The sequence below is a fragment of the Panthera uncia genome, chromosome D1, assembly GCF_023721935.1.
Source record: "Panthera uncia isolate 11264 chromosome D1, Puncia_PCG_1.0, whole genome shotgun sequence".
Taxonomy (NCBI): Eukaryota; Metazoa; Chordata; class Mammalia; order Carnivora; family Felidae; genus Panthera; species Panthera uncia.
In genome coordinates this window covers 10,140,039-10,150,750 of record NC_064808.1, presented here as the reverse complement: position 1 = coordinate 10,150,750, position 10,712 = coordinate 10,140,039, and the positions used below count along the sequence as shown (strand labels likewise).

General features: G+C 44.1%; 1 protein-coding gene and 1 long non-coding RNA gene across 2 annotated transcripts; one reads left to right on the top strand and one right to left on the bottom strand.

Annotated features, from left to right (window-relative positions):
• MRPL16 (mitochondrial ribosomal protein L16) lies at positions 1-4,632 on the bottom strand. The gene is made up of 4 exons (XM_049646053.1): positions 4,489-4,632; positions 4,070-4,135; positions 1,746-1,894; positions 1-700 (listed from the first exon to the last, which is right to left on the bottom strand). Exons 1-4 carry the CDS (start codon positions 4,541-4,543, stop codon positions 215-217), a joined length of 756 nt encoding a protein of 251 aa, XP_049502010.1. The 5' UTR covers positions 4,544-4,632; the 3' UTR covers positions 1-214.
• Positions 4,633-4,704: 72 nt separating this feature from the next.
• Positions 4,705-5,954, top strand: LOC125933146 (uncharacterized). The gene is made up of 2 exons (XR_007460874.1): positions 4,705-5,191; positions 5,610-5,954. It is a non-coding gene; the product is annotated as an uncharacterized LOC125933146 (long non-coding RNA).
• The last annotated feature ends 4,758 nt before the right edge of the window (positions 5,955-10,712 follow it).

The following is a 10,712-nucleotide window of genomic DNA, read 5'->3' as shown; positions in this document are numbered from 1 at the left end:
TTATTTCCTGAGATGATCCTCAAACTTTATTTGATGTAAATACAACACACTTAAAAAAATCAGCAGATAGTGTACAATCTTTCAGAACTCATTTACTCATACACTGCTCCTCGGTTAGATATCAGAGCTACCCGAAGACTTGGAGGGTAGGCTGATGGGAATAAAAGTGTAGATTCTTTCGGCACCCTTTGTACACTTAGTTCTCCCACTCTCACTACACACGTTCAGGCATATAGAACTTGCCCCAGTACCGTCCCTTCTGGGCCAAGTCATACGGGCTCAGGACTTTGCGTATCCCCAGCATGTTGGCAGTGGCTATGCGCTCAAAGGTCCAGGGGTTTTGGTTGTTCTGTTCTCTTTCCTCTTGATCTTTCCGCATCTTCTCTAGAGTCTCACGGCTCACGGCCTTTGCTGGGAACGGCAACTTGTGGGCCACCTGGTCGAGGAAACCTTGTACCTCTTTGAATTCACAACGCCCACCCATCTCTACTATGAGACGGCCAGCCTTCACGGGAGTCACGTAGTGATCAATGGCACCTTTGCCTCCCCCCATGCGCTGTCCCATACCCTTGCGGGTGATGGGCTTGAAAGGGGCTGGTACTCTCCATAAAGCAAACATGTTCTTGGGGTCCAGAGAGCGGTTGATTGTCAGGCGCATCATTTCAAAATGGCCCCAGTGGAGGTAACCACCACCCAGTGCCTAAAAGTAGATGAAACAATTAGAAACACGTGGGGACTTAGGTATCTTTTATGGGCTCTTTCATAATAACTGCGGCTTCAATGATATACATAAAGATAGAAATAGAAGTTCTAGTAAGAACCATGGAGGAAAAGCCTAGGGTACAGTAATAAATGAGAACAAGGGTGGACCCATTTCAGTGGATAACCAGGGAAGGCCTCTGAGGAGATGACACTTGAAGCTGAAGCCAGAATGGTAGGAAGTGGCCAAGGGAAAACAGACAATAGTTACAGGCAGAGGAATGGGGTATGTGAAGGGCCTGGCACAGTAAGGGGCTTGGGCAGTTGGAGCAGAAGCCAGAGTGACTAGAACAGAGTAAGGGACAGGGCTTGGGCATGAGGTTCTGAGAGGTTGTGGGGCTGATCATGCAGGCTGTGGGAAGGACTGTAAAATACTGCTCTGGCTGCCTGATGGGAAATCAATCCTAGTTCACACCCATTTGTGCAGCTTCTGACATCAAGTCTTCATGGGAGCTACCTGAGTAAGGAAACAGTTGTCTCACATCCTAAGTCATGGGTAGTTTTATTTCTAGCAGAGGTCTGAGAAGATTTCACAGTATGATTATAGGGGCCAAATAGGTAGCCTCTTCCTTTTCCTGCTTTTACACTATCTGCACTCTACACGAAAAAAAAAAAAAAGAGAACTCAAATGTTTACTGGGTAGTGCACATCATTTTAAAGAGCAAACGGTGGGGGCGCCTGGGTGGCTCAGTCGGTTAAGCGTCCAACTTTGGCTTAGGTCATGATCTGATCTCGTGGTTTGTGAGTTCAAGCCCCGCGTTGGGCTCTGTACTGACAGAGCCTGGAGCCTGCTTCAGATTCTGTCTTTCTCTCTCTGCACCTCCCCCACTTGTGCTCTCTGTCTCTAAAATAAACATAAAATAAATAAAGAGCAAATGGTGGCAGTTCTAATAAAACCTGTGGAGGAAGACAACAACTCCAAGAGCATGAGATTTTGCTAATCCCTGACTTCCATCCTATAGGCACCTGACACTGAACTCACTTACCAAGATTGCGAAACTGCCTTCTGTGAACTCGGTGGCTTCGGTAGAAGGTCCCCGTATGTCACTCAAGTTCTTGGGTTCCCTTCTGACTTTTGGCACAAGTGGAACCCTCTCAACAAATCTAAGCTTGGGCTTTTCAGGAATGGAAACATCTAAAAAGAGCACAACCAAGAATAAATAAAACAACCCATTTCGAAGGATCCATTTTCTTCCTAGAAAGATTTATAACAATTAAATGAAAGTCTTGAAGTTACCACTAAAAAGTAATTCCAGAAGTATATTGGGTTTTTCCTGCCAATGCTTTTTTTTCCAGTGTCAACTGGAATCTTTTGGTTATGACAAGAATTAATGGAGAGGCTTCTGAACCTTTGAAGACAGCGCAGTTTTAACCTTCAAACGAAATGCACTCTCTGCCTGAAACTAGAAGAGAGACCACTGGGAAGGTACAGAGATTAAGAATGTCACAGAGTTAAGACTGGCTAACTTTTTGTTTTTAATGTTTACAAGTGCTAGACACGGAGTAGAATGCTTTATGTGCACTATCTCATTTAATCTTTAAAGCGATTTTATAGCTTAGGAATTTCTTAGGGCTTCCCTTTTTAAAAATTTTGAACATTTTAAAGTCTAACACACATAATCAAAGGGCCAAATAAAAAGTGTACAGCTCAGTGAATTATCACAAAATGACTGCATAAACACACCCACATTAACACACCCAGATCACGGAACAGAACATTAGGCGGGTACTATTTTAAAGCTCCGTTTTACAAAAGGGGAATGTGAGGCCTAGAGACATTTTGTAATTTGTTCTAGGCCATCCAGTGAAAACAGCAAAGTCAGACCGTATGACTTTTTTTTTTTTTCTTCAAAATACTACATGGCCTCTCTGGATGTTAATGGGGGTAGTGGAAAGAATATTTACTACAATGATATGAAAATATCTACATTCTCCTGCTCTGCCACATTTTTTTTTTTTTTTTGTAATTTTTTAAAAAGTTTATTTATTTTGAGAGAGACAGAGACAGTGTGAGCGGGGGAGGGGCAGAGAGAAGACTCCCAAGCAGGCTCCACGCTGTCAGCATAGAGCCCAATGTGCGGCTTGAACTCACGAAATCACGCTATCAAGACCTGAGCGGAAACCAAGAGTCGGACACTTAACCGACTAAGCCACCCAGGCGCCCCTCTGCCATGTTCTTGTTAAGAAACCTGCAACCCAGGAATCCTGTGATCTGTGCTCTCTTTCTACAGGGCTTTTCACGCTGACACCTGTATGCTGCGTACAATGGGCAACAGCTTGCGGCACTGAAGGCAGGTGGACTGAAATGCAGGCCAGACGTGCTGCGTCCTTCTTTCCTATCAAACGTTCTGACAAGTTGGGAGGAAAAAAATTAGAACTTTTAAGTCATTTAAAACAGGTCTATAGTAAAACAAGCATGGCTTTGCCATGGAGTCAAACACAAAACAGGGGCCTTCGAGGAAATACCAAATTATTAATGGGCTATTTAGGGTTACAGAAACTGCCCATTCTCCTCCAGTTTCTACAAGCAGCTACAGAGGAATTTAGTGATGCTTTCTCTCACCTACAAGTCCATATGTACTTCCAGAGCACAGAGTCGTTTAACAATTAGGTGCAGAAGCCAAAGCCCTCAGAGGTCAAGGATGCTTTTTTTTTTTTTTTTGAGATTTCCAATATATTAGCGATATGGTAAATTAGGGACACCTGGGTGGCTCAGTTGGTTAAGTATTGACTCGATTTCAGCTCAGGTCATGATCTCACTGTTTGTGAGTTCGAGCCTGCATCCGGCTCTGTGGTGACAGCGCGGAGCCTGCTTGGGATCCTCTCTCTGCCCCTCCCTGGTGCACGCTCTCTCTCAAAATACATAAATAAACTTTAAAAGAAAAATAAAAGATATGGTCAATTAGATTTACACTTGAGGTTTTTCTTAACGTTTGTATTTAAAAAACCAATGCTTTTCACATATGTTGTTATATGACCGCATATATGTAACATCCTTTAGAGAGAACACCAAAAGTTCAAATTTGATGCCAATCAGCCATGGCTGAGGGTGGACCATGCGCCCCAGTTGGTAGGCCATAGGGGACCCATCCCATTACACATCTGCTCCAGAAAAGCAGGGACCTTTGTGGGTCTCTCTCATTTTGTGATGTATCCCCAGTGTTCAGAACACTTGGCATACAGTAAGCCCTCGATACAAGTTTACTGCGCGAGTGAATGGAGATAGGAAGTACAAGAACCCTCCTACGTCTTCACCTACCCTCTTCTAGGGTCCATCAGAGAAAAACACAAAACTGACACAAGCTCTCACCCTCAAAAGCCGGCACCGGGAGCAGCGTCTTCAGGCCAGCACTGGCGGGCGGGGCGACCCAGGAATCTACAAAGACAAATCAAATTAAAAGATGAAAGCGACAAGAGCTGGGCCCGGCACACCCTGGACCGGTCACTCCTAACGGAGTGCCCTGATAGTGGGCCGCGGGTTCCACTACGTGGGCCCACAGGCTCAGGGCTCCCCAAAGAAGCCCGCTAGCAGGGGTCTCCGGGAGCCGACCCTCCCACCCCCGCCCCAGGTGGCCGCCGCTCTTCGCCACGAGTCCCCGCGGCGGGGGAGCGCGGCCCCTACCCAGCGCTTCGGTAACCGTCGGCAGAGCCTTCCCGGAGCTGGCGAGGTGCCGCACTGGCGCTGGGGAGGAAGGGGACGTCTTCTGAGTGACCGAGGGGCCTCCTGACCTGACAGCTGCGTTCGCAGGAGCCGCGTTCCCGCGCGAGCCAGCACCCGCCACATGGCCACACGCACCCGGCCGCGCCGGGCTCCCCGCGGCGATCTCGGCGACTCCCGGGACACGGCCGCCCCGGAAGTCGCCTTCGCATCTGTCCACTCTGCAGAGAGTCCCGGCGGAAGCGGAAGAAACCGGGCCGCGGGGTTTAGGTTCCGCGCGGGCGTCCGCTAGCCACGCCCCGAGCCCCCGGCGCCTTCTGGGAGTCTCCTTACAATCCGAGGTCTTTCGTGGGATGCGGGCGGCGGGGTCTGGCTTCCCGGGCCGAGTGTCGCGCTGAGAAAGCTTGGCTTCGCCCACCCGGTTGCGCCTCCCAGCTCACTGCATTAAGCCCCTTGTGTGTGTGTGTGTGTGTGGGGGGGGGCGCTCAGAGGCATTAGGAAAACACCACTGATCATTCACCGTGGCCTGAGCTTTTAGTGGGCGCTTGCAGTGTGTCGCGTTCAGTACTTCATCACTGCGCGGAGTCCTCCCAACGAGTCCATGAGAGAAGGAAGGCGTGATACCCATTTGCAGATTCCATCCCGAGGGTCGTGGGGTTTAATTTGCCCCGGTCACACAGCAGGAAAACTACAATCAGAATTGGAGTCTGTGTGACTCCAGAGACCCCAGTGACGGGACAATATCAAAACTTGATTATCAAGTTAAAATAACGCGTAAGTATTCTGGGAGGATGTTGGGCAAAATCATTTTTATGGGTTTGAAGCTTTTTGATATTTAGAATGAGAAAGGATCTTTCCCCAAGCTTAGGGCACAAATAGGATTAGCAAATTGAGACTGATGTCTGTTGTATTTATTTATTTTTTAAATTTTTTTTTCAACGTTTTTTATTTATTTTTGGGACAGAGAGAGACAGAGCATGAACGGGGGAGGGGCAGAGAGAGAGGGAGACACAGAATCGGAAACAGGCTCCAGGCTCCGAGCCATCAGCCCAGAGCCTGACGCGGGGCTCGAACTCACAGACCGCGAGATCGTGACCTGGCTGAAGTCGGACGCTTAACCGACTGCGCCACCCAGGCGCCCCTGTCTGTTGTATTTAAATCATGCTAAATCTGCATATGGTCTTTCCCCAAGGATTATTTTCATAAATGGCAACAAAGAAAACCTGGAACGCTTCCACAGCTACTGGGAGAACTTTCTGTGTCCACCGTCTTAGGCACTTCTTGGTTATCTGCACACTGAAGCTGTCTCAAAAGAGTTAGTGGACTTTATTACAGCCAACCATTTCTGCTCCTTTAAGAGCAGCTCTAAAAGCTTTTTACTGACCCCCACTCCCAAGCCAGTATCAGATTCTAGGCATCTCTTGCCTGCTCCCCTCCACCAAAAGTGGGAGATCCGAATGTGCTCACGCGTTTAAAAATCTCAAGCTGGATCTTGTGTAATTTTGCTTTGGATGGAGAATAAAGTGTCAGTACAATCCCTCTTTGGTCTCGAAGTCTTTTGGTGGCCCCCCAACTTCCACCTCGTTACTGATTTTAAAAGAACTAAATAGTAGCCCCCGCCCCCGTGGCTCAGTTGGTTAAGCGTCCCACTTCCGCTCAGATCGTGATCTCACGGTTTGTGGGTTCGAGCCCTGTGTTGGGCTCTGTGCTGACAGGTCAGAGCCTGGAGTCTGCTTCGGATTCTGTCTCCCTCTCTCTGCTCCTCCCCCACTCATGCTCTGTCTCTCTCTCAAAAATAAATAAACATTAAAAAAAATAAAAAAAAAAACTAAAAAGTAAGCTCAAAGTTTTACCTTTAAATAGTAACTATTATAAGTGATGTCTATTTTTCTCTGCAAGAGTTGTGCCAGGTACAATAGAGGATACAAAGAAAAACCAGTGATCCATTTCTTTAGGAATTTATATTTATGTAGGGACAATATGAGCATATAATAATGTTGAGGTATCACAAAAGAAGTATGAATAAAGCATTGTGGAAATGCGAGGAGGGATGTGAGGTCTTCTCTGGTCCCTAAAAAATTTTCTGTCCTGCCATTTCTCACAGTTCTTTATTTACACTGTTCTGATAATTCTATGGTATTTATTTGTAGGAAACTGATGTTCCAGGATGCAATGATTTGCCACACAGCTAGGATGATGCAAAGTAGGGGTAAAAACCTTGATGTTCTTTTACTGGAATGGGTTTGTTAAAATCTCCCCAAAGTTAGTCTTCAGACCAGCTGCATCAGATGTCCCTGAGACCTTTGTATAAATGTAAATATCTGGTCCCTACTTAACTAAGTCAGAAACTCTGAAGGTGGGGTTCAGGAATTCCTATTGTGAACTAAGTCCCCACGGGTGATTCTAATGCCTAAGCAAGTTGAGAATCGGTGCCCTGTGAGCACTTGGAAAATTTAAAAAGCAGAGTATAGCTACAAGCCACTGTTTTGGGATCATCCAGGTCTATATCCATTGGGATTTGTATTTTTTTCCATCTGTATGAAAATTACCTAGCATCTCAGTTTTTAATCTAACTTTTTTATTTATTTTACTTTTTTAAGATTCTATTTTTAAGTAATCTCTATACCCAACATGGGGCTTGAATTTACAACCCCAAGATCAAGAGTCACATGCTCTACACACTGAGCCAGCCAGGCTCCCCTAATCTTTATTTTAAAATCAAGAGATAACAGAAACCTGTAGCCTAGTCCCAGGTTTGGTTCTTTTTTTTTTTTTTTTTTTTCAGTATATGAAATTTATTGTCAAATTGGTTTCCATACAACACCCAGTGCTCATCCCAAAAGGTGCCCTCCTCAATACCCATCACCTACCCTCCCCTCCCTCCCACCCCCCATCAACCTTCAGTTTGTTCTCAGTTTTTAAGAGTCTCTTATGCTTTGGCTCTCTCCCACTCTAACCTCTTTTTTTTCTTTTCCTTCCCCTCCCCCATGGGTTTCTGTTAAGTTTTTCAGGATCCACATAAGAGTGAAAACATATGGTACCTGTCTTTCTCAGTATGGCTTATTTCACTTAGCATCACACTCTCCAGTTCCATCCACGTTGCTACAAAGGGCCAGATTTCATTCTTTCTCATTGCCACGTAGTACTCCATTGTGTATATAAACCACAATTTCTTTATCCATTCATCAGTTGATGGACATTTAGGCTCTTTCCATAATTTGGCTATTGTTGAGAGTGCTGCTACAAACATTGGGATACAAGTGCCCCTATGCATCAGCAGTCCTGTATCCCTTGGGTAAATTCCTAGCAGTGCTACTTCTGGGTCATAGGGTAGGTCTATTTTTAATTTTTTGAGGAACCTCCACACTGTTTTCCAGAGCGGCTGCACCGATTTACATTCCCACCAACAGTGCAAGAGGGTTTCCGTTTCTCCACATCCTCTCCAGCATCTATAGTCTCCTGATTTGTTCATTTTGGCCACTCTGACTGGCGTGAGGTGATATCTGAGTGTGGTTTTGATTTGTATTTCCCTGATAAGGAGTGACGTTGAGCATTTTTTCATGTGCCTGTTTGGGCATCCGGATGTCTTCTTTAGAGAAGTGTCTATTCATGTTTTCTGCCCATTTCTTCACTGGATTATCTGTTTTTTGGGTGTGGAGTTTGGTGAGCTCTTTATAGATTTTGGATACTAGCCCTTTGTCCGATATGTCATTTGAAAATATCTTTTCCCATTCCTTGGTTGCCTTTTAGTTTTGTTGATTGTTTCCTTTGCTGTGCAGAAGCTTTTTATCTTCATGAGGTCCCAGTAGTTCATTTTTGCTTTTAATTCCCTTGCCTTTGGGGATGTGTCAAGTAAGAAATTGCTACGACTGAGGTCAGAGAGGTCTTTTCCTGCTTTCTCCTCTAAGGTTTTGATGGTTTCCTGTCTCACATTCAGGTCCTTTATCCATTTGAGTTTATTTTTGTGAATGGTGTGAGAAAGTGGTCTAGTTTCAATCTTCTGCATGTTGCTGTCCAGTTCTCCCAGCACCATTTGTTAAAGAGACTGTCTTTTTTCCATTGGATGTTCTTTCCTGCTTTGTCAAAGATTAGTTGGCCATACTATTGTGGGTCTAGTTCTGGGGTTTCTATTCTATTCCATTGGTCTATGTGTCTGTTTTTGTGCCAATACCATGTTGTCTTGATGATTACAGCTTTGTAGTAGAGGCTAAAGTCTGGGATTGTGATGCCTCCTGCTTTGGTCTTCTTCTTCAAAATTACTGTGGCTATTCGGGGCCTTTTGTGGTTCCATATGAATTTTAGGATTGCTTGTTCTAGTTTCGAGAAGAATGCTGGTGCAATTTTGATTGGGATTGCATTGAATGTGTAGATAGCTTTGGGTAGTATTGACATTTTGACAATATTTATTCTTCCAATCCATGAGCATGGAATGTTTTTCCATTTCTTTTTAAAAAAAATTTTTTTTTAATGTTTATTTATTTTTGAGACAGAGAGAGACAGAGCATGAATGGGGGAGGGGCAGAGAGAGAGGGAGACACAGAATCGGAAGCAGGCTCCAGGCTCTGAGCCATCAGCCCAGAGCCTGACGCGGGGCTCAAACTCACGAACCGTGAGATCGTGACCTGAGCTGGAGTCGGACGCTTAACCGACTGAGCCACCCAGGCGCCCCATCCATTTCTTTATATCTTCTTCAGTTTCCTTCATAAGCTTTCTATAGTTTTCAGCATACAGATCTTTTACATCTTTGGTTAGATTTATCCCTAGGTATTTTATGCTTCTTGGTGCAATTGTGAATGGGATCAGTTTCTTTATTTGTCTTTCTGTTGCTTCATTACTAGTGTATAAGAATGCAACTGATTTCTGTACATTGATTTTGTATCCTGCAATTTTGCTAAATTCAGGTCTAGCAGACTTCTGGTGGAGTCTATTGGATTTTCCATGTGTAATATCATGTCGTCTGCAAAAAGTGAAAGCTTGACTTCATCTTTGCCAATTTTGATGCCTTTGATTTCCTTTTGTTGTCTGATTGCTGATGCCAGAACTTCCAGCACTATGTTAAACAACAGCGGTGAGAGTGGGCATCCCTGTCGTGTTCCTGATCTCAGGGAAAAAGCTCTCAGTTTTTCCCATTGAGGATGGTGTTAGCTGTGGGCTTTTCATAAATGGCTTTTATGATGTTTAAGTATGTTCCTTCTATCCCGACTTTCTCGAGGGTTTTTATTAAGAAACGTTGCTGAATTTTGTCAAATGCCTTTTCTGCATCGATTGACAGGTAAATATGGTTCTTATCTTTTCTTTTATTAATGTGATGTATCACGTTGATTGATTTGCGAATGTTGAACCAGCCCTGCATCCCAGGAATGAATCCCACTTGATCATGGTGAATAATTCTTTTTATATGCTGTTGAATTTGATTTGCTAGTGTCTTATTGAGAATTTTTGCATCCATATTCATCAGGGATATTGGCCTGTAGTTCTCTTTTTTTACTGGGTGTCTGTCTGGTTTAGGAATCAAAGTAATACTGGCTTCATAGAATGAGTCTGGAAGTTTTCCTTCCCTTTCTATTTCTTGGAATAGCTTGAGAAGGATAGGTATTATCTCTGCTTTAAATGTCTGGTAGAACTCCCCTGGGAAGCCATCTGGTCCTGGACTCTTATTTGTTGGGAGATTTTTGATAACTGATTCAATTTCTTCTCTGGTTATGGATCTGTTCAAGCTTTCTATTTCCTCCAGTTTGAGTTTTGGAAGTGTGTGGGTGTTTAGGAATTTGTCCATTTCTTCCAGGTTGTCCAGTTTGTTGGCATATAGTTTTTCATAGTATTCCCTGATAATTGCTTGTATGTCTGAGGGATTGGTTGTAATAATTCCATTTTCATTCATGATTTTATCTATTTGGGTCATCTCCCTTTTCTTTTTGAGAAACCTGGCTAGAGGTTTGTCAATTTTGTTTATTTTTTCAAAAAACCAACTCTTGGTTTCATTGATCTGCTCTACAGTTTTTTTAGATTCTGTATTGTTTATTTCTGCTCTGATCTTTATTATTTCTCTTCTTCTGCTGGGTTTAGGCTGTCTTTGCTGTTCTGCTTCTATTTCCTTTAGGTGTGCTGTTAGATTTTGTATTTGGGATTTTTCTTGTTTCTTGAGATAGGCCTGGATTGCAATGTATTTTCCTCTTAGGACTGCCTTCGCTGCATCCCAAAGCGTTTGGATTGTTGCATTTTCATTTTCATTTGTTTCCATATATTTCTTAATTTCTCCTCTAATTGCCTGGTTGACCCATTCATTCTTTCGTAG